Raw genomic sequence first — 22,866 nt, 5'->3', positions numbered from 1 at the left:
AATGAAGGGAGTGTGGGTTGGATCCCTAGTGAGGAAGCCGAAGATCCCACATGCCTTGCGGCCAAAAAAAATTTAAAAAAAAATAATAAATATTGTAACAAAGACTTTAAAAATGGTCCACATAAAAAAACTTTTAAAGAATAAAGGAATCAAAGTTATGAAAGACAAATACTTGTATGAAAAATGTTCAAATTCTATGTTAATTAAAAACATACATTGAAGCATTGAGACGCCTGTCCTTTTGCCTGTGGAAATAGTCCAGACTGAACAAGGATATTAGTGCTGGAGAGGAAATGCAGCAGCCCAAGGCTTGGCGCCTGTCTCTCTCTGGGGTGAATCAGTCCAGCTCGGGATGTAGCATCCGCTCTTCGAGGGCATCCACGCTGGGAGTTGAGCCCAGAGAATGCAGGTTTCACTGGAGCAACGATTTGTAACCCCCAACATTGAAATGATCTAAATATCCAGCAATCGGAAAGTGGTTCACCTGTAAATGAACCAGACTCTGCCCATCTACAACAAACACACTAGAATCAATTTGCAACAACATAGACAGACCTAGAGATGATCATGGAAGTACACGTGTGCACAACCCGTATACCATTCACTGGCTAGATATATAACGCAGGTTTCTAATAAGAGAGGGCAAGGCTTATGCCATAGTGTTTGGTGAACAACAAAGCCCTTCCAGCCCAGGACTGGAAGTCAGTCGGCCTGGATTCAGAACCCACAGCTGCCAGTCACTGGTCATGAGAATCTGACCAACAACCTCACTTTTCTGAGCCTTGGTCTTATCTGTAGAATGGGGGTACTAAAGCACCTCCCAGGGCTGTTGCGAATATTAATAAAATAACAGACAAGCCTATAATCTGCTGCAAACACATTTTTTTCTGGTTCTCTAACCTCCTTCCAGGACAACCTATGGCTTAAAAACATCGAATTAATGTTAAAGTAGTAAAGAGCCTCCATCGGCCTCGCACTTAAAGCTCCTATATCCCCATGTTCACTGCCTTTGGGACTTTACCAGACCAGCTCTGCGGGCTTCAGGGACCCGCACCATCCAGCCAAAATGGACCAGGTCATCTTTCTAAGCTGCCCGGAGTCTCTGCTGCCCCCATGCCATCGTAGACGCTACCTGCTCTGCCCAGGAAACCATTCTCGTGCTACTGCTCATCTTTCAAGGGCCGGTCCCACGCCTTTCATGAGCTTTTCCTGGCTCTCTGCAAATCTCAGACTGGAGAGGCACCCTGTGTGGGGGAATGAGTGCTGTGTCTTTCTGTCTTAGATGTTTAAATCTAACATACATTCAGAAAAGGGCACGTATCAGTAACTGATAAAAACTCACAAACTGAACCCTACCTTGAAACCAACGCAGAGATTAAAAAAAAACAACATCCTAACCAGCCCCTCTTCCTAAAAGCCACCTCAGACCCCCTCTGGTCCCTAACCCATCACTCTCCTGACTTGTAACTTGTTCCTGTCTTCATGGCATCTTGCAGGAAATGTTCTTCAGCAACTGGCTTCACAGTGGCTCTTGTCTGAGAGCCTTCCAGTAGCTGTCCAGGTTGTCGAGCACTGGTCTTCAGGGCTGTGTAGTGCTCCACGCTGACTGCCCAGTGCCTGCATTCCGCTGAGGCTGAGCTCAGCCCTTCCCTGTTGGAAGCTGTGCTGAACTGCCGGGCAATGGGCACTCTGGCCCATGATTTTGTCTCAGTGCCCAGGACAGCATATGCCTTTCTGCCTGGTATAAAACCGAGTGGGACTCCTGGGTCAGGGAACCCCGACACTTGGCTAAGGGTGTCCCTATGGGTCTCATCCCCCTGCTCCCATCTCCACCTGCACATCTTTGTTTTTCTTATTCTTTGAAATAATTCTATTTCTGGGTTCAGCAGACTAATTCATCCTCAGTAACCACCGACTGGTTGCAGCCATGAATTTCCTACACGGAGTGGCTTTTGCAGGCCCAGCTCAAAGGCTGCTTCCTCATGGGCAAAAAGGAATCTCTTTCTCCCCAGAGCTTGGGTGTCCCGGATTCTTCACCCTCCACGGGCGTTGGGATGCTGGTGGAGTCAGCCTGACGGGCGGTCCCCTGAGGGCAGAGCCAGGTGGCAGTCTCGGGCACACCTGAGGTCGACCACCGACCTGCAGAGCCCCCGACGACCCCCCGCGCAGGAGGGAGGGGGAGGGAAACCAGCAGACTGTGGGTTCCGGGCAACACTCGGGGGCCGAGTCCCGCAGGGGGCTCCCCGAATGGACCGCCCTTATTTCCCCTCAAAAGGCGCCTCCGATCCTGGGGACCCCTCGCTGCATGGGGCCGCCCCCCTCTCCGGGGGCGCCCCCCCAACCCGCCCTTTTGGTGGAGCCGGGCGGAGCTAACCTTTGATACCCAGCCCGCCACTCGGGCCGATGGGTGCGGAGGGGATCGGGTTTCACTCGCGCAGGGCGGGTGGGGGTGTGGGCGGGGTGGGGGTGGGGTGCTTCCCGCCGATCGCGCCCCCCCTTTCCCTGGCCCCCACACCGGGGAGAAGTTTGGGGTCCCTGTCCCCGCCCCGGCCGTGGGCCTGCGCGCCCTTCGAGGATGGGTGCCAGGAGGGAGGGCACCCCAGGAGGGAGGGGGCCCGGAGGTCTCCGGCGGGGAGCGGCCGGGGGAGGGGAGCGGGCGCCCGGCGGCCCCGCCCCCGCCGCGCCCTCCCCGCGCCCTCCTCCGGGGCGGGATAATTGAACCGCGCGGCCGGGGCCCAGCGTTGGCTGCGGAGGCTCGGCCGGAGCTTGGAGCCCGCGCTGCCCGAAGCCGAGAGCCGCGCCCCGCGCCTTTGTCCGCCCGCCACCCATGGAGCGCGCCGCCCCGTCGCGCCGGGTCCCGCTGCCGCTGCTGCTGCTAGGCGGCCTCTCGCTGCTGGCGGCCCGAGGTAGGGGCCCAGGGGGGCGTCGGGAGGGAGGGGGAGCCCCGAGTCCACGGCCCCCGCTTGAGTGACTCCCCCACCCCCACCCCCGACCCCTGGGGACCCCGCGCCCCGTGGGGCTTTTGGGACTGCCGGCGCCTGGGGACGCAGCCCGGAGCTGCGCCCCCGTCGGCGGTCCTGGGGCGTCTGAGCTGCCCCGCAGCGCTCCCCTCGCCACCCCACAACTACCCGCCTCCTGGTTTCCATCCTGATCACCTCCGCTGACTTGGGGACTTGTTTTAGAGACGGATGCCTCCAAACACATTCTGCCGCAGGTCCTCTCACTTCCAAACCCTGCCCACCCTAGCGCCCATCCACCCGCCGGGGCCAAAGTGCCGGCTGGGAGAGGGAAAGGCTGGTGGTGGCCAAGGTCGCCGCCCCACCCCCACCCCCACCGCCGTGGCTGCTTCTTGCCCCTGGAGCGCCCTTGGCATACCTGTTCTCACTCCTCCCACCTCCACCCTTATGCAGGGGCTGTGGTACCCAGCTTTCTGATGGGAAAACAGACTGGGGGGTGGGGATGGGTAAATTGCTCAAGACACAGCACCCGTCCTGGAGTAGGGGGTGCTGGTGGAGGCCACAGAGAGGAAGGGTGTAGTCTGGAGGTGTTCAGGGTCACAGCTGTGTGTGGGGAGACCGCTGTCTGCCCTCCTGGGACACTGAGGACCCCAAGACGGAGGTGCTGCCAGCCTCCATATTCACTGTGGCCAGGGTCGGGCCACCTCCAAACCCGGCCGCCTGGTGGCAAGGGGGTGCAGGGGGGTCTCCACCAGCAGAGCCCCCAGCCGTGGGACTGACAGCGCTGGAATGGCGAGCCCCCAGCTCATCCTTTCTCCCTTAATCCTCAAGGCCTCGCTCCTCAGGGGTGACCACAAGGCCCTGCCAATCACAGCCATGACCTCTGACCTCTCCACTGACCCCAGTTGCTCATCAGTCATTAGCCAGGCCAGCCCTCCTGGGGCCAGGCGCAGATTAGGGCTCTGACCACCCTCGGCATCTCCAACCACCCTCGGCATCTCCGGTTCTTTATCTCTGGCTTAGTTGAGCTTCTTTTAAACTCTCTGGTGACCACTCCCCTTCCTCTGTCAAAGGTCACTTGTCCCAGCTAATGCCTTGCTGGGATTCAGGGGTCCCGGGGAGGCTGGGGGTGGGGGCGGGGAGGGCTCTGCGCTCTGCAGAGGTTTCTTGGCTCCCTGGCCCCCTTTGCCGTAGACCTTCATGGAGCCCTGTCTGTTCCGGGCGCGGGCCTGTGCCCGGGACATGTCGTGGGTGGAGGAACGGGGCTCAGTACTGGCAGTGAGAGCCATCCGGGCCCGGGGGTTGATGGGAGGCTTCTTGGAGGAGTGGGTGCTTGAGCGGGAGCTGGTCAGGCAGGCAGGGGCGGAAGGGAATTCAGGGGACAGCGGGCTGGATCAAAAGCCCAGGGGGCCCCGGCACCTCCTGTGTCTAACGCACAAGGAAACTGAGTCGCAGAGAGAAGGTCTAGTTGGGCTTTGCTGAGGCCCTCCACTGCTATCCCACCTCCGTGTGAGAAGGGTCCCCTGCAGGCTGGCAGAGGCCAGCTTTGAAGGAGTGCCGAGGCATGCTAGGCTGGGATGGCTCCCCAGCCCTGACTGATGGTTTACTGCCGTCTTCTTCCTAGAGCAGGTCCTCACCTGAAGCGGGTACAGAAACCGCTCTCCTTTGCCTACTGATTAGAATGCCTGTATCTTTGGGGAGGTCCCTCTCTTGAATTTCAACAAGTTTGGTATGGTTTGGGGTGAGAGAAGGGGAGAGATCTGCCAGGGTCCTTTCTGTACCTGCAAACTCAGACGCTGTAAGTTTCCCGAAGCCTTGTAAGGCCGAGAGTGACACTGTCCCCACCCACCCTCATAGAGCTGAGGGGGTCCCAGAGGAAATGTGCAGTTTAAAAGGGTCGCGGAAAAGGCCCTGATGGTGAGCCTTTTAGCTAATCTTCGGAACTCATTTGGTGACCAGGCCACAGGAAGGCAGAGGGGTGCTGCACTTTTGAGCCACGGGGGCAGAGTGGGAACCGCCGGTCTGTCCTGCATCCTTTTGTCTGTCCCGTTGGGCTTTCCTAAGAGCCAGGGTGGGAGGGAGTAAGAGAGGAGGAGGGTGTTGGGAAAGACGGTTGTGTTTTCTCCAAGACTTTCTTGGCTCCAACCGGGCAGCCTCTCCGACTGATCACAGAGAACGTCGCTGGGAGGAGAACAAAGGGGAGGGAGGACTTGGCCTGAAAACACGCGGCTGTGCTGCGGCTGCTCCGGAAGTCTCCCAGTCGGGTGGCGGGGGCTGGACAGGCTGAGGGGGGCTGCAGGAGAATGAGACTCAGGGTGTCTTGGGGGGTGGTGCCAGGGCCTCTTCTGGGGGGCCACAGCTCCAGGTTATGCCCCCTCCAGCACTGCCCGGGGCCACCCCACCTTGGGTGCATTTGAGCCCTGATGGTGGTGGGGGAAGAGGGTGGCTCATTCCCCTTTGGCACCTAGCAGGCTTCTAGGAGAGCTCATTTGTGGAACTGACAACAGCTTTGCCTGTCGTCCCTCAGAAAAGAACCACGGGATGACCTGGTTTCTCATTTGTAAAATGGACATAACAGAAACCGACTTTTTAGGTCTCTTTGAAGATTGAGGGGGCTTCCCAGGTGGCTCAGTGGTACAGAATCTGCCTGCAAAGCAGGAGACACCGGTTCGATTGCTGGGTTGGGAAGATGCCCTGGAGAGGGAAATGGCAACCCGCTCCAATATTCGTGCCTGGGAAATCCCGTGGACAGAGGAGCCTGGCGGGCTGCAGTCCGTGGGGTTGTAAACAGTCGGACATGACTAAGCACACAGGAGGATTGAGGGCAAGACCGTAGGATACCTGTCGTGGGAGCTGTGTCATTATTACTTGTTATATGTGTTGTCCCCTTCCTAGAGTGGGACAGTGTCCTTTTCCCCAAGACTGCACTACTGAGACTGCATGTCCCCAGCCAGGAGCTGGGAGGGAGGCAGCTCTCGGGTGCCAAAGCCGTATTGGTAAAGGTCATGCAAAGTGGCTCAGCTGGCCTCCTTAGGCGTTTGATCATCTATACGTGAGGTATCTGCTGAGGGCCAGCTCTGTGCCAGACACTGTTCTAGGTCCTGGGGATATGGCAGAGAGGAAGAGAGACCGGAGCCTTCTGCTCATGGGGCGTAATTTCCGGGAGATCCTGAAAAGTAGATGGTTCCAGACCAACTCCAGCTGGGAGTGAGTCAGGGAAGACTTCCTGGAGGAAGTGGCATGCAAACTGGGATGTGAAGGAGCAGATGGAGGGTGGGGAGGGTCACCATGGACAAAGGTTGAGAAGGCGAGTGAGAACGTGGGGCTTCCAGGAGTTCTGCCCCCACCTCGTGCTTGGGGAGCTTCCTCAGGAGCCCCCTCCCCAACACCATCCAGACAGCCTCTGCCATTCCTCTGAAGGGGGGGCTCTGTGAGCAGTGGATGCGGTGGGTGGAGCAACTTTGCAGGAAAACAATTCTAATAGGGCGCACGAGTATTTCGCCAGTATATCTCACACAATAAAAGGTTTTTCTTTTGCAAAACATCAGATCATAACAATTTCATTAATAAATGCTTGTGCAGGCTTCACATGGTTCCAGTTTCCTTGTAATGGTTTCAAATGAAACGAGGTGGGTGGGAACCTATTAGGTCAACTCCTGGGATCAGAGACCCTTCAGCCTGGAGGGGAGCTTAGTGCTGAGAGAGTGTGGCGCTGAGGGCAAGTCGTGTGTCCCTGGCTATCCAGCTTGCAGCAGGCACGGCCGGACTGGAGGCTGTGCCCTGCGGCCGTCACTCTTCGCTGGTCACTGCCTTTAACCCCCAAGGCTGGTCCTGACAAGAGGCTGGGGCGGGAGGGAGCCAGCTGCCTGCATGTTATCAGGAGTGTCCTACACCAGCCCACCCAGGGGTGGGAGTGGGCACTCCACCAGGGTTAGGAGACTGGACCTGAAGGTGACCCGAGAGAGCCTGACCGACTCCCACACGCTTTCTGCTGTTTCCTTAAATGTGGAAGGAAAGCTCTCTGCTCTAGGAACTTATTATAATTGAAGTCTTTTACATTTAGTCACTGATTTAGCGCTGTCAACAACCCCATGAAGTAGGTACAACTGTTATTCCCATTTTACTGCCGGGTTCCCAGGGGGCTCAGTGGTAAAGAATCCACTTGCCGATGCTGGAGACGCAGGTTCGATCCCTGGGTCAGGAAGATCCCCTAGGAGAAGGAAATGGCAACCCACTCCAGTGTTCTTGCCTGGAGATCCCCACGCACAAAGGAAAGCTGGTGGGCTACCGTCCATGGGGTTGCAAAGAGTCAGACATGACTTAGAGATTGAACAACAGGGCAGTTACTCCAGTGGGCGACTTGACCCAAAAGGAAGAACAGGTTCAAAAAAAAAATACGGGCTCAGCCCATTAGCATGAAAACCCTCCGAGCTCTGGCATTTCAGAGCCGGTCCCGGCAACCAGTCCTTGCTCACGACAGTGTGCGTCATCAGTGGAGGGCACGGGACTCCGTGCGTCTTGCCACTCGACTGGACGGACCCTTCAGTCCCATAATTGAGCGCTCCTGTTACCGAAAGAGTGTGGGATCCGGCTGCTCGCCACCCAAAAGCCAGTAAACAGGGCGGGTTGGTGGAAAGGACTTTATTTTAGGTGCCCGCAACTGGGCAGGGGGAGGGCAGACATCTATCTGTCCAAAGGCCAACTCCCCCCCTCCACTGGCAAACTGTGGGCAAGAGCTTTTATAGACAGACGTGGTGGGGGGGCGGGCAGGCTACACGCAGAAACAGCACAGTCAGCTCTGAGCGTCATCTTGCTCACCGGGGGTCTGACCGGCGTCATCTTGCTTGTTTCAGGTTCACTTAATCTTCAGTTCGGGGTCCATCTGTTCCCATTTCTTTGAGGCCAGTTCTCGAAATCGTGGCAGCTTCTGTCGTGGGTACAGTCTGGTCATCGTGCAGTTAACTTCTTCCACCTGGGGCTTCAGTATCTGTAAGACAGCTCACAGGACATGGCTCAGAGTATTATCTGTAGCCCTTGAGAAAGAACCAGCGGTCCTCGACTGTGCCCACTGACGACATTGTTATTCTTTGGTCTCCTCTGACTGTTTCCCTTTGCTTCTGGGTTCCTCATTTCTCTGATTAAATGTCTTTGACTCAAGTTTTCCACAGAGGGAGGCAGGCAGAGGACGTGAGGGGGAGGGACGAACTTAAGGCCCTGCTCCGTTTCACTGTGAGCCGAGGGGCTTGTTACAAAGGACAGGTGTTTCCATGGCGGAGGAGGGGGCGGCGTGCTAGGGAGGCGATGGCAACCGGGGCCCTTGAGGGGCTCACGGCTGGCTTGACAGGAGGGGAGAGCGGATTGGTGGATGAGCCTGTGCAGTGCTGGTCGGGCGATCCAGCCCGGGGCCCGACTTGGTCCTTCTCTCCCTCAGCTGCGGCCTGAGTCAGGCCCCCCTCCCCGCCCCCTGGGGAGGGGCTTAGGAGCCCCCTCTGAGCAGCCAGAGCCCCCAGTGCTTGTCCCACCGCAGACATGCCTGGCCAGAGCACCGTGCCAGCCTGGCCAGGGCCAGGAAACCAGATTCCCACCCGGCTCCGTCCCCGACTTCATGGGGGATCCTGTGGGCACGGGCCCCTGGTCACTCCTTCCCCACGCCAGGGGCCCAGAGCCAAGGGGGTGAGCCTCCAGCCTCTGCCCCCGTCTTCCCGTGGCCGTCTCCTCTGTGCACCTCTAGGGATACTTGTCCCGGGACTTAGGACTCACCAGGATAATCCAGGATGATGTCACTGGGAGATCCTTAGTTACAGCTGCAAGGACCCTCATTCCAAATAAGCTCACATTCTTAGGTTCCAGGCGTCAGGACACAGATGTGTCTTTTCTAGGGGACACCCCTGAAGCCACTATACGCCCTTGAGAGTAAACACAGAAACAGATGCGCTCACAGGAAGTCCCGTGGGGCCCTCTGCCACGGTGACTGTAACACGTGACTGCGGGACTCCCGTGGCTCTCAGGTGGGTGGCGGGGGCGCCGTGATCCTGGAACTCAGACATCAGCGGCAGGAAGCCGTCTGTGAAAAGACCTGGGGAGGAGCGTTTGGGCAAAGGGGACGGAAGGCGTACACAGGCCTCCAGGTGGGGCCCGGTGTGTCAGAGGGACCACGGGATGGAGTGACGGGAGGGGAGGTGGGGGGGCCACGGCAGTTTGTGCAGGGCCTTAAAAGCCAGGCTGCGGACTGTGGATTTTATCCCAAATGCCCTGGGGCCGGAGGCTCCTAAGCAGGGGAGTGACATCCCTTGCCTCACGTTTCCAGCAGCCCCTCTGTTGATGGATGGTGGATGGATTGCAGGGAGACCAGAAGGGAGGCTGAATAAGCCGGGGGGTGGGGGTGAGGCTCCTGCAGGGTCCAGGGTGAGGGATGCCCTGGAGAGGGTGGTGGCCTGGGGGCTGGGGAGAAGCAGACAGATCTAGAGGGTTGGGGAGGTTGAGTGGACAGGACTTAGGACTTGCTGAGGAGTTGATGTGGACGGTGAGGGAGCTGGAATCATTCAGGCTGACCCAGTTATTTTGGCCTCAGCCTCCGGAGGCAGGATGACTGCTAATTACTGAGGCGGAGAAGCAGGACGGGGGTGGGCCTCGGAGTCCCGAGTGGACACCTTGGGTCTCCTGTTAGACGTCCGGGTGGAGTCTGGACAGACAGAAATGAGGGAGTCTCGGCCCGAAGGTGAGGCTGGACGAGACCACCCAGGGAGGCGGGGATGGAAGAAGAGGGAACAAAGGCCGGAGGCACTGAGCCCTCCCGGCAGTTTGAGGAGGGAAGAGCAGAGAGGACCCCTCCTCAGGGGCGTCCCCAGGGCCCGGGGTGGCAGCTAGGAGGCTGCCAGGGCTGGCTTTTAGAGGCCAGCTCTCAGAGTGTCTTTGTGCTAATGGCTTGAACCAGTATTTTTCTTTTCTTTTTTTATGAGCCTGTATTTGTCTTGAACTCATTTTTCCCTCTGACTTGTGTTGCCTGCCGGAGTGAAAAGTCCTGGAAGTTTTGTTAAGCTACATGTGTGCCTCGTTTTGATGTGAGCCTTCTCTCCGAAACCCGCTGCACCTTTTCCATCATTGGTATGACGGCCCCCACCTCGGGCACAGAGAGGCCAGGCAGGGTGGCTGTGGACACACAGCTGCTTCGTGGCAGCACCAGGATTTGAACATGGGCAGCTTGGCTCTCTCGTCGTGTTTCGAAAGCAGGACGCTGAACGAACCGCCTCACTTGTCTTTCCACTTGAAAAGTCTGCCATTTTTCTAAGTCCAGCTTCAGGCAGAAGCCACCGTTTCTGGTTTTACGGTGGGTGGGTGTCAGCTTTAGAGTCGCAGCCGGATTCGAATGCTGCCTGTTTGTCCCCTGGCCTCGGGCAACGGGCTGCATCTCTTTCCATCCCCTATGTCCAGAGTTGCTCATATCACACGAGATCATTCATCTGGCCGTGTCTTCCTGGACATTTCCTGGCTCTGGGACAGCCACGGGGCCAGGGGCAGAATGAGTCTTCTGTCCAGCCCTCATGGCACCGGGACACACACAGTTAATTATTTGTGCCAAAGTGCTGGGAAGTTAGGGGAGCAAAGAGGCCACGGAAGGAAAGGCCGCTGCCCCATGTTTGCGTGTGTGCATGGGTGTGTGTTGGGGGGGGGGGCGGTGGTTCTGGAGAACTTCCTGGAGGAGAGGGCCTTTGAGTGGGTGTGAATGAGCTAGTCCGAGCAGAGGAGTGGACCTGGAACCCCCAGCCTGGGAGAGCTTCAGTTTCCAAACGCCGGGTGCAGAGGAGACTTGCCAGGTGTGCACACGTGTTCTGATAAGTGAGGAGGAAGCAAGGAGCTGGGTCCTGCAGGGGGAGATGCTGGAGAGATGGGGGCAGAAGGAGGGTGGCCCGCACGTCCTCGGGGGTTGGTCCAGGAGATCACATGAGCTGCCTGGAGGGAGTGGCGTGGAGTGGGCTTCTCTTCACCTTCTCAGGGGTGTGCCTGCTGGTCCTGTCTCTCGCTGCCTCCTTTCAGCTGGTTCTCTATCCGAGACCCCGTCTCTCTGCTGGGGGCTGCTGTCCAGCGGGTGTGTGGGCACCAGCTGTTCTAATGCTGGGGACGGGACTGGATCCATAAGAGCAGCCTCAGCGCCCCCTGCTTCCTCCCGGGGAGGCTGGGGGCCTCGAGGAGGGAGATGGGTCAGTCCTCATCCTCGGCCACAGGGGGGTGCAGAGGCGCTGGGACACACCCGGGAACAGTCTCCTGGCATCTCCCTGGGTTGTCATCTCCTTGAAAACAGAGTCCTGATTCTGGAGCCCACACTCCCGGCTCAGAGGGAGCCTGGTGCATGGAAGAGTCCTAAGAGGGGTGTTGCTGGCTCCCCAGGCTTGGGTGGTGGGGGGCCCTGCAGGGGGTGGGGATGGGCTGAGTCTGGTATGGTTCAGTCTGGTTGGAATTTCCCGTTGGCATCTCATGGCAGCTCAGGCTTCCCAGTTATGCGGGTCCTGCACCCCACGGGGACCCCCTCCAGCTCTCTGCTGCGGCTTCAGGCTGTGCCGTGGGGCAGCTGGGCTGCGAGCCTTGCTTTAACTCTTCATTTTCCCCAATGAGGGGGTTAAAATAAAACCAAGTAGAGAGCTAACCAACCACCATCTCATATCTCAGCATTCCATGTGCGTGAAGGGCATTCTGATGCCCCAGAGTTTGAAAGGACATGGTCTCAGGCTTCCGTCTTTGTGGGTCTCATCCACACAGTCAGATCACACGGACCGGAGATGAAAACAGTGCTTTGCTGAGGTTTCTTCTTAGAGAGGGAAGTAACCCGAGGGAAAAGATTCCAGACTTGCCCGAAGCTCCACTTCTCTCTAAAAAGCGCTTCCTGCCCAGGACGGGCGTTGAGTGACCAGTGAGCACATGCTGGGCGTGAGTGAGTGGCATTGCTCCCAGTCTTGGGGACCAAAATAGTGGTGATGGCCTTGTCGCTCCAGGTTGCTCTCATGGCATGGTTTAGGAAGGCGGCTCAGACACGGAGGCTGTGCCTGAGGTCTCTTCCATTTTATTCCCTTTGGGAGATGGTTTCAGGGTCTGCTGGTGGGCCAGATGCCATCGGCTGCTGCAGAAACCCTTGGTACTGGTGAGGTGTAGCATCAGGTGGGGTTGACACCTCGGTTCTCTTCTTGCCTCCCGCCCGGCCTACCCCTGTGCCCTGTGACAAGTAGGGCCACGGCCTAGAATTCCGTCCCTCTTTCCCCTCCTGCCGATGGTGCTGAGTCCCTGCCGAGTGTGGTTGGGAGAAATGATGCTGGCAGGGAGTTCTCCCATCACCTCCAGAAAGCAACAATAACAGTTTGAAAGAAGGGTTTTTGTTTAATGTTGGGTGCTCGGCTCCCCAGAACAACAATCATGGGAAAGTTACCCAAAGTAATTTTGACCCAAGGATGCACACATAACCGATGTCAACGGGACACAAGGAAAGATAGCGTGTCGCACTCAACCTGGTTTCAGTGGAGTAGCCAAGTTGGGGACCTTTGGAATCTGAAGACAAGGTGGACAGGTGGAGAAGATGTTCAATCCAGAGCTATTTGTTCCTGCAGTGAAATAGCAGAAGTGGTGTAGATGCCCAGAGAGGGGGAGTGGGCTGGAGGCGAAGCTACGTGTCCTGGCACGGTGGCATAAGCAGGAATTTAAGGGGTGAGGGGTGGGGGGTTGGAGGGCTGTCTCCAAGGGGACCCTCCCGTGTAGGGCTGTTATGAGGAAGACGGCAGTGTTCTGTCTGCTCTGACCTCTGCTGAGTCACCATCCCGCCTCGCCGTGGGCTCCCTGTGACCCCTCTGATGGGGGAGTATTTGGGGGGTCACCTCCCACCGAGGAGGGTGTGCTGACCTCAGTCACTGGGAGTTCCAGCTCTAGGGCGGCTTGAAGCATTCTGGGGGCATTCCAAGTTTCTGGATTGAGGGAAGGACTTCACATTTTATTGTTCTACTGAGAATAAGCTTCAAAGTGCTCAGGGCTCCCCAGCGGGAATCATTTCCAAATGTTTCTGCAGCTTGGGGCACAAAGTTCTTGCCCTGCTGAGCCGGCTGCGGGAGTCTGAGCTTTCCTCATGCTCGCCTTTCTCGGAGTTGAGGGAGGCGTAGGAGCTGCCACTGGTACCCCAGCCGTTCTGCACCCCAGGAGGGGGCCACGGCGCCCCCATTCCTCACGGGCAACGGCAAGCAGATTTCCTTTGTTCCTTTCACGTGTCGTGCAGCCACTGTTTACTGGAGCCCCCTGTGTGCTTGGAACTTTATAAGCTCTACCCGTCTCCTCAGCCACTCTGCAAAGGTGTCGTGAGCCCCCATTTTGCCGCCGAGGAAGCTGTGGCTCAGAGAGGGGAAGCGTCCTGCCCAGGGAGGGTCACAGAGCAAGCAAGCACTGAACCTGGGATCTGATCCCAAGCCTTTTTCGGCTCCAAACCTGAATCTCTTCCTACTCAACCCTGTCACTGCAAAGGGCCAGCTTTGAGCTGAGGTCCGGGACGAGAAGTAGGCCCAGCTCTGCGTGGGTGGGAGGGTGAGGCAGACACATGTCGATGGAGAGTTTGCTCCAGGCTGGGCTGCTGGCAGGCGGGCTGCAGGAGGTGGGGAGAAACTGGATGGGATGGGGGTGGGGTGGGCCAGGGCTGGAGGGGCTATGAGAGCTCCAAGGGGCGAGGCCGCAGGCGGGAAAGCTAAGTGGGGCCCGCTGGGGCTGGGCTGCAGGGGGACAGCACAGGGGATATCAGCCTCAGCGTCCGGCCACGTGGTTGGTCACAGTCATCCTGCGAGTGAACCACGGGCATCGTGTCTAGGACGACTCAGGTCTGGTGTTTCGTGAATGCTTTTCTTAAAATCAGTTGGAGCAAAAATGAAGGAAGGAAGGAGTGGGATCCCTGGAGGTCATCCACGCAACCAGAAGTCTCCCGCTCGTGGGGGACCTCTCATTTGAGAAGCCAGTGACACTCATTTTATTACTATCTGGGCCCCAGCCCACGGTGTCCCCCACAGTCACCAAACGGCAATGGGGGGGAGCATGGACGGGGAGAGCTGTGGTGGGGAGGGGCCGAGTGGCCGGGTGGCAGTGGGCTGGCAGGCTTTGCTCTGGGGTGGACCCTCGCCCTTAATCAGCCCCCCGGGGGCTCCCACTGCCAGGCTGGGGTTGGGCGGGTGGATCTTCTGCTCAGCGCTCCCGGGAAGCCCTGGGATGGGGATCCTGAGGTCACCAGTAGGGGACTTGGCGAGGCCCTTCCTTCTCCTGCTCAGGAAGTGGCCGGTCCATTTGCAGCAACACGGATAGACCTAGAGATGGTCATCCTGAGGAAAGTAAGGCAGACAGAGGAGGAGAAATGCCATGGGACATCCCTTGTATGTGGAATCTAAAAAGAAATGATACAAATGAACTTGCAAAGCGGGAAGAGACTCACAGACTTAGAAAATCGATTTATGGTTGCCAGGGGTAAGGGATGGTTAGGGGCTTTAGGAAGGTCATATACACACTGCTATATTTAAGATGGATATTAATAAAGACATTGCGTAGCACATGGAACTCTGCTCAATGTTATGTGCCAGCCTGGATGGGAGAAGGATCTGGGGGAGAATGGATACATGTTTATGCATGGCTGAGTTTCTTCGCTGTTCGCTTGAAACTACCACAACATTGTTAATTGACTATACCTCAATGCAAAATGCTTTTGGTGTTAAAAAGTAAATTAATAAAAAATAATTTAAAAAGAAATGTCCTGTCCAGGCTCTGGCTCTTCACGCCAGCATGGACCATGCCCACTGGATCTTCTGGGGGTGATCTGATCACTTGCTGCCTCGGGGCTCCAGGCATAGTTTGTCCCCAGAGGTGCTCGAGGTAACTGTGGGCAGGTCGTCACAGCCGGTGTTACTGGACACACTGGCCTTGAGCTGAGTCCAGGAATGGCCCTCTCTTCTGCTGGGCCTTTGAAGGACGGTGGGCAAACAGAACACCCAAGGCCATTGGTGCCAGGAAACGCTGCCAAGCCTGGTGGGATTTATCCCATGGGGTGCACAAAAGCCAGCCATGAGAAAGCATGTTCCTAAAGTCCAGTTTTGAAATGGCCGGTCCAGAGGTGACCTTCCGTCCGGGTGCAGAGGCTGTTGCCCCTCTCGCCCCCTCCTGGCCATGGAAGGAACTGGGGCTGAGGGCACCTTGGTGCCTGGCGGCTCTTCCCTTTGGTAACCATGGGGTCCTGTCCTTCCGTGAGCCGGGGGGCCCGTCAGGGGGCAGCCTGGGCTGCGGATGGAGGGCTGGGTGCCCAGTGCAGCCGCGAGGGCGTGGGTGTGCCAGCAGCCATCTTTCCTTTTTGTAAGCAGAGGCAAATCTGTGACAAGTCTGGGGCAGAAACCGTCACCAGCTTCAGTTCTGATGCCCTAGCAAGTGGCAATGACAATTAAACGAGAGTGCAGAGTGGGTCAGAAATGCAGGCTCCTTGCTTCTCCGTGGAGCTGACTGGCTGCATTGCAGCCCCCGGGTATCCGTTCCCTCCTCTGGGCTCTGCTTCTGCGGTACCCTCCCCTGCGTGTTCACTTTCTACTCTTGGGGGAAGCCTTCTTTAGTTGTCCCAGTTTGGGGGGTGCTCCAGGCCGCCTCCATTCTGCACTTTGTCTTTAGTGACCCCCGCAGGAGTGGGGTCGGTTGTGTCCTGGACACCCTGACCACCAGGCTGTCTGCGTCCCCAGCCTCTGGCCCCGGAGCAGGGATCCTGGGTGCTGAGCCGCAGCCCAGACAGAATGGTTTTGGGAAGATCGTGGTTGAGGTCTCAGGCCTTTTCAGGAGGAGCACGCTCCTGGGTCTCCTAGCCCCAGCCCCAGTGGAGTTTTTAGGATGTGCTTGTCGGGTGACTGAAGGATGCTTCAGCATCAGCCCGGGATGCTGTGAGGCGGCGTCCAGATGGTGCGGCCGGGGCGGGGTGCCCTCGGCCACCCGAGGGAGGCTGCCCATCCCAGGGGCCCTGGGAGCCTGCCTCCTGTCACCCTGTTCTCCTCCCCGCACAGCGGGCGCAGATGACCCCATGGAGGCTTGCTGTGCAGACGGACATCGCATGGCCACTGAACACAGGGACTGCTCGCTGCCCTACGCCTCGGAATCCAAGGAATGCAGGTACGTCTGCCAGCGCTTCACCAGAAGAGCGTCCCTCTAGACAAAAGCAGGGGAGGAAGGGAGAGTGGGTGGCAGACCCCCGGGGGGAGCCTAGGCACCAGGACCAGGCTGTGGGTGGGGGGGGGGGTGCATGGGCTGCTGACCCCTGCCTCCCTCCCTCCTCTGTGCCCCCATGGTCCCCGTACATGTCTCTGCTCACCCTTCCCTTACCTCCCTGGCATTATCGGGGCATCCTGACGTTTCGCCAGGCTGCATGCAAGAAGATCTGGGTTTGCAGCCTCCGCTGCCACAGCTGGGCACTGCGACCAAGTCACCCAGAAAGGGGGTGGTTACTGGGGGCGGGGGAAGTCATGTGATCTCAAAGCACTGGAAGTGCTTTGCCAATAAAAGCACGGGCCGCTTTCAGACCCCAACACACAGATGAGCCAGTCCCAGAGCATAAGTTCTCCTAGGCCGTTGTCCATCTTATGCAGAGCCAATGTCTGGATCAACTATGTTTATTCCTCTCTCTCTAAATTAACTCAAGCTCCTTCAAAGTTTTGGGAGGACGTAAGCTTAGAATGGGCTTCCCTGATGGCTCAGTGGTATAGAATCTGCCTGCAGTGCAGGAGACCCAGGTTCAATCCCTGGATTGGGAAGATCGCCTGGGGAAGGAAATGGCAACCCACTCCAGTATTCTTGCCTGGAGAATCCCCATGAACAGAGGAGCCTGGTAGGCTACGGTCCATGGGGTGGCAAAGAGTCAGACACGACTGAGGTGACTGAGCACCCGACTGCAAGCTTAGAATAAATGATAAAGATATGTCATGTTGAGCATCACTGTCAAAATAATATAAAAATAATAGCAAGTCTTTAGGAAGCACCTACTTTGTGCTGGGCATTTGTGCTGCCCAGCATCTTGTTTAACTCCGTTACTGACCCATTTTACAGATGAGAAACTGAGCTTTCCCCAGAGTGCTCAGCTGGGGGAATTAGGACTTGGACCCAGATCTGCTTCCCTGGGGAGCAGAGATCGGGAGGCAAGGATATGAACACGTTCCATCACATGCCATCCGTTCATGCTCTCTGCCCCTGATCTGAGCCAGAGCAGCTTTGACCTGGGGGTTCTGGGTGGAGAGCTGCCACAGACAGAAAGAATGTGCAGGGGGGGCTCGTCTGCCTCATTCTGGAGTCTTGCATTTGTGTTGGCATCGAGCATTGAGAGGCCACTGCCTGCCAGCAGTGACGGAGGATGTAAAGCTCCATTGAGGAAATTCTTGAAAAGTCAAAAGCATCATAGACCAAACAAAAGAAGGAGAGAACAGGGCACTCGGATTGTCTGGACTGAGTGGGAGACTGTGCCGGGAGGATTTACGGCGCGTCTGATGAGTGAGAGCTGAGACTGCGGCGTGAGGCTTCGCACCAGAAATGTCAGAGGGTGGCTGGCAGTTCGGGGTGAAGCTGGCCGGTGAGCGCCAAACATTCTGTTTACAGACTGGGCCCAGAGAGGCAGACGGGCCCTGGGGACCCATCGGGCTGGCTTTCAGACTGTGTGACCTGAGCCAGCTTGGACCCTCAGTTTCCCCAAACGTTAAAGCAGGACAGTGATAATGACCAAGGGGAGGGAAGCAGCTGGGACCACCGCCCTAGGCAGAGGAGTGTACTCGTCTGCTCAGGCCGCCAGCACAGACATCTCTGCCCAGGCGGCTTAAACCACAGACATTTACTGTCTCACAGTCTGAAGACAGGCGTCTGAGGTCCTAGTTTCTCCTGAGGCCTCTCTCCTGGGCCTGGAGATGCCACCTTCTCCCCACATCCTCATGTCTTTTCCTCTCTCTGTGTGTTTCTGTCCTAATCTTTCTTTTTTAAAAAACATTTTTATTAAAAAAAAATTTTTTTTTTTGACTGCAGCTCGCAGGATCTTAGTTCCCCAACCAAGGCTCAAACCCATGCTCCCTGTAGAGGAAGAACAGAATCTTACCCACTGGGTGACCAGGGAAGTCCCCACAAGTTCAGTGTTATCATTTTTAATGAAGGGAGAGAAGGGAGAGAGCAGGTCAGAAATCAAAGCTGGTTTAAGAGGCTCCTCTTACCAGTTAAAGGGCACAGGAAACAAGAACCACCGGCCACCTGGTAACTCAATAATTCGAGTGTTGTTTTTCTCCTTTCAAAGTGGCATTGTGCCAGGCCCTCCAGTTTTAAGTTTTCATTCATTTGGCAAATCTTGATTGATCCTCGGTGCTGTTCTAAGACAGGGTGAGCAGATGATGTCTCTGGTTCGTAAGAAGGCACGAGGTGTCTTGGGAAAGGAAAGCCTAGGGATAAGAGGCCGGGTCTCCTGATCAGAGTGGGTTTACAATTTCAGATAGAGATGTCTGGGGGTGCCTTGCTGAGAATGGGTGTCTCATCAGGGCCTGAAGGAGGTGAGCAAGCCAGCCGAGTGACTGCAAGATCACTTGTCCAAGTCGAAGGGCAGTAAGGGGAGAGCAGCTCCAAATCCGCCTGCAGTGCAGGAGACTCGGGTTCGATCCCTTGGTCAGGAAGATCCCCTGGAGGAGAAAATGATAACCCACTCCAGTATTCTTGCCTGGGAAATCCCACGGACAGAGAAGCCTGGCAGGCTACAGTCCATGGGGTCGCAAAGAGTCGGACACGACTGAGCGACTAAACCATTGATTGTCCAGCTCTCCGGACACCCAGCTCTGGCCCAGGCCCACCAGTGCAGAGCTTCATAACTGCTGCCCCGGAAGGACCCCAGTGTGGGAAGCTGTGCTTCCCCTCCAGGACATCCCTCTCTCATCCCTGAAGCCTCTGCATGGGCCTGGCACACAGTAGGGCTGCAACCAAATTTTTAAAAAATTGCAGTAAAATATACATAGTACTCAGTGGTGTCTGACTCCTTGTGGCCCCATGGACTGTAACCCTCCAAGCTCCTCTGCCCATGGAATTTTCCAGGCATGAACACTGGAGTGGGGTGCCATTTCCTACAGATTGCACCATCATGACCATGTTTAGGGGTACAGTTTAGTATATTTGCATCACTGTCCCACCATCCCCAGAACTTTTTCATCTTCCTAAACTGAGGCAGAAACTCCTTGTTACCCTCCCTGCCTCGGCCCATCCCTTCTGTGTTCCATCTTCATGAGTTTGACTCTTTTGGGCCCCTCACACAAGTGGAATCACAGTATTTATCCTTTTGTGTCTGGCTTCCTTCACTTAGCTCTCTGTCCTCAGAGTTTCTCCACGTTGTAACACGTGTCTGGGTTTCCTTCCTGGTCGAGGCTGCGTTCAGCCCCTTCTTATGTACAGACCACACTTGGCTTGTCTGTTCCTCGATGGATACTTGGGTTGCTCCCATCTTCTGGTGGTTATGAATCATGCTGCCGTGAACATAGGTGCGCCAATGTCTGAGTCAACTGCTTTCTGTTCTTTCGGGTTTATACCCGCAGTTGGGATCGCTGGATCCGACGCTCATTCTGTTTGAAATTTTTTGAGGAACTGCCACACTGCACCATGTAACACTCCACCCGCAGTGCACGAGGTTCCGATTTCTCCACAATGCTCGTTCTTTTCTGTTCAGCCAGTAAACATCTTTGAGTGAACAGATAGTTGGACGCACATCTGTTTGCTCTCCCTAACAATTTAGTAAAATGTCGGTTATTTGCAAATTCACGGAGGGCATGAGTGAATGTGTGGTAACAGAATATAGGCATGTTTCATTTTCTTGTGCTTCAAAGGTTGGAATTTTTTTTTTTTTAACAAATTGAAGGTTTGTGGTAATTCCATGTTGTCAGATGATGGCTAGCATTTTTTAGCAATGATGATTTTTGTTAAGGTATGTATTGCTTTCTAGACATAATGCTATTACACACTTCATGGGCTGCAGTGCAGTGCAAGCGTAACTTTTATATGCTCCAAGAAACTGGAGAATTTATGTGACTCGATTTACCGTGGTGGTCTGGAACTAAGCCTGCAGTCTATCTTTGCATGTATCGGCAGACCCAGGCTGGAGCCCATGGACAGTTCTAGAAGTGCATGAGAAGCCGGGTGAAGAGCTCCAGCCCCACAGAGTGGAGGCTGGGGCCACGGCCGCCTGGCCAGCCACGTGGGGGGCCGGCGGGGCCCCACCCTCTCCGGTCCAGCACAGGCCTGGCAGCTCTTCCTGCCCTTGTTGGCAGCCCCAGAGCCGGGAGTGTCCGGGGTCTGGGGGAGCCACGCCTGTGATCACACACCTCTTGCTCCCTGCCCTCCCTGCCCTCCCTGCCTGGAGCTGTCTCTGAGAGACCACCTCTGGCAGGTCCACCTCGAGGACCTTCTTCCTGGAGACCCTAGCAGGGCTAGGAGATGAGGGTACGGCGGCCCTGGCTCACTCTTGGCCATGGGCAGCCTCCTCCGCCTCGCTGGAGCTATTTCCTCTGATTCCAGAACCTGGGGAGATGTGTATTGATAAAGGATGAGAGGGTGCAGACCCGAGCCAGCCCTCATCTGTTTTTTTTTAATTTGTTTTTAATTAAAAAAAAAATAACTCCTTTGGCTGTGCCGGGTCTTGTTGCAGCATGTGGGATCTTTAGTTGCAGCATGTGGGGTCTAGTTCCCTGACCAGGTATTGAACCCTTGTCTCCTGCGTTGGGAGCGCAGTCTTAGCCACGGGACTACCAGGGAAATCCCAGCCGTAATCTGGTTTGTGTTATAAATAGCTGGGAACTTTCTGTGGATGAGGCTCAGTGCTCGAGAGATGAAGTTGGTCTCTCGAACCCACTCCCAGACACCACCCTGCATTCAGTCTTTCTGATTAAACACTGTCGAGCACCTTCCGTATGCGGGTGTTGCGTGTGTATCTCGGTGTGTGTCTGTGGATGAGCGGCGGGGGTGGGGAAGGGGAAGCCCTGTCCGATGTGACAGGGCTGCCGTCCCCGAGCGGCTACTGCTCCCGGGCCCTGGGTACACCTGGCAGGCCCCCCACCCCGCAGAGCCCCTGGCACACCCCACGCCCTCTGCCCACAGGATGGTTCAAGAGCAGTGTTGCCACAGCCAGCTGGAGGAGCTGCACTGCACCACGGGCATCAACCTGGCCAACGAGCAGGACGGCTGCACCCCGCCGCGCGGCAGCAACGCCAGCCTCGAGGCCGTGTTCGTGAAGGTGAGGACCCGAGGCCTGGGGCGCTCTCCTCCCTGCTCCCCGCACTCAGGCAGCCTTTCCCTCTGAGCAGCAGGGTGTGCAAAGCCCCGGGGGCCGGAAGGACCACTCAGATCTTCCCACCAGCTCCAGTGTATCCAGTAAACTCTGGGCCACACCCCAGAGTTGCAGCACACGGGGTCTGGTTCCCTGACCAGAGATTGAACCCGGGTCCCCTGCACTGGGTGTGCAGACTTAGCGCTGCACCCCAGGCCCCGTCCAGCACTGGGGAAACGGGGATGGAGTGACCCAGCCCTGCCCTGAAGACTGCCAGCGGGGGTCCCCAACCTCCGGACCATGGATCAGTACCTCCTGAGGAATCAGCGGCAGCATCGGATTAGATGTAAAGGGCACAATCAACATAGTGCGCTTGAATCACCCTGAAACCATCCTCCACCCCAGTTTGTGGAAAAACTGTCTTCCATGAAACCAGCCCTCTAGTGCTGAAAAGGTTGGGGACCGCTGACTGCCAGTCCCAGGGTTTCAAACAGGGATTCCAAGGTCAGCGCATGGGTCACCTGGGCTTAGGGCCTTCTGAACCCTCAATTCAAGGTAGGCATCCCCACCTCCGCCCCCAGGAGGCCCTCAAACTTCTCTGCTCTCCCCAGCTAGTCAGAGCTCAGAATGGGCCCACACATATGCCTCTGAGAACGCATGACCTCCATAACTGCCCTAGAAGAAAAAACTGAGGTTCAGAGAGGCCCACACTCCAAAGTGACCTCTCAGCAAGGGTCCTTTGAGATCAGCGGTGAGGTGAGGCTGGGAGCGGGGTCATCTGGCCCAGAGGGAGCCCTGTCCAGAAGGTCAGCCGTGAATGGATGTCATGCATCCTTGACTCCAGGCCCAGGCCAGGTCCCCGCGGCCTCCGTCCCTGTGGAAGCCTGCATCTTTGCATGGATGTGGAGAGGTTCCTAAGAGCGTTCCGAGGTCTGAAAACTGCAAATAAACTAGGCTGTCCCTCCCTTACCACTTACCAAGGGAGAAAAATAGCCCGACCAGGAGGAGCTCAAGTTTGGAAAGTTAATTAACCTGGTCATTTGGGTTTCTGGTGGAGGTGCCAGGTGACGAAACCGAATTCCCTGGAAGAAAGATTTCCTGTTGCCCGTTAGGAACCCATGAAGTAATTTCAAGGAGAGAGAATTGGAATGAGGTCTGGATTCCGGGAGGGGGAGTGGGGCTCCCTTCTGGAGAGTGTCTTTTCACACAGAGTGGGACGTGGAGGGATATTCCCCCTCGAGGAGTTGGAGGTCCAGCACCCCTTTGCCCATTCTCAGCCTTTGTGGGCTTTTCATGGGAAGAGGCTGGGGGGGCGGATAGGGGAGCGGGGGCTGGTCAAGGGGATTCCTGGGAGCTGGGGCCTGAGATGCTTAGAGCCGGCCTCCCAGAAAGGGGACTCTGCCTGGGTCCTCGGACTTCAGAGAAAGGCCTGGAACATTCTAACGGGTGTGGAAACTGATCGCCTTGGCCGATGAGCCGTTTGTGTTTCTGGGAATGATGACTGAGGACGTACAAGGTGGAGGAGGTCACTGGGACTCCTGCTCTTTCTGGAGGATGTGAGACCCTCGGCCTCCATGAAACTCAGGCAAAACCACCCCCCCACCCACTCCTGCT

At 56.7% G+C, this 22,866-nt stretch overlaps 1 protein-coding gene across 2 annotated transcripts in view; it reads left to right on the top strand.

Moving 5' to 3' along the window:
- Window positions 1-2,711: 2,711 nt before the first annotated feature.
- FBLN1 (fibulin 1) overlaps window positions 2,712-22,866 on the top strand; it is an 81,382-nt gene continuing 61,227 nt past the window's right edge. The window contains exons 1-3 of one of the 2 annotated variants that reach the window (XM_043440106.1): window positions 2,712-2,906; window positions 15,995-16,100; window positions 21,084-21,219. In XM_043440106.1, the coding sequence (XP_043296041.1) occupies window positions 2,828-2,906; window positions 15,995-16,100; window positions 21,084-21,219 (321 nt within the window). In that variant the 5' untranslated portion in view covers window positions 2,712-2,827. The remainder of the gene's footprint in view (window positions 2,907-15,994; window positions 16,101-21,083; window positions 21,220-22,866) is intronic. The other variant, XM_043440105.1, reaches the window with a different exon arrangement.

This window comes from Cervus canadensis, chromosome 21, assembly GCF_019320065.1.
Source record: "Cervus canadensis isolate Bull #8, Minnesota chromosome 21, ASM1932006v1, whole genome shotgun sequence".
Lineage (NCBI taxonomy): Eukaryota > Metazoa > Chordata > Mammalia > Artiodactyla > Cervidae > Cervus > Cervus canadensis.
This window is presented reverse-complemented; position numbering and strand designations above follow the sequence as displayed.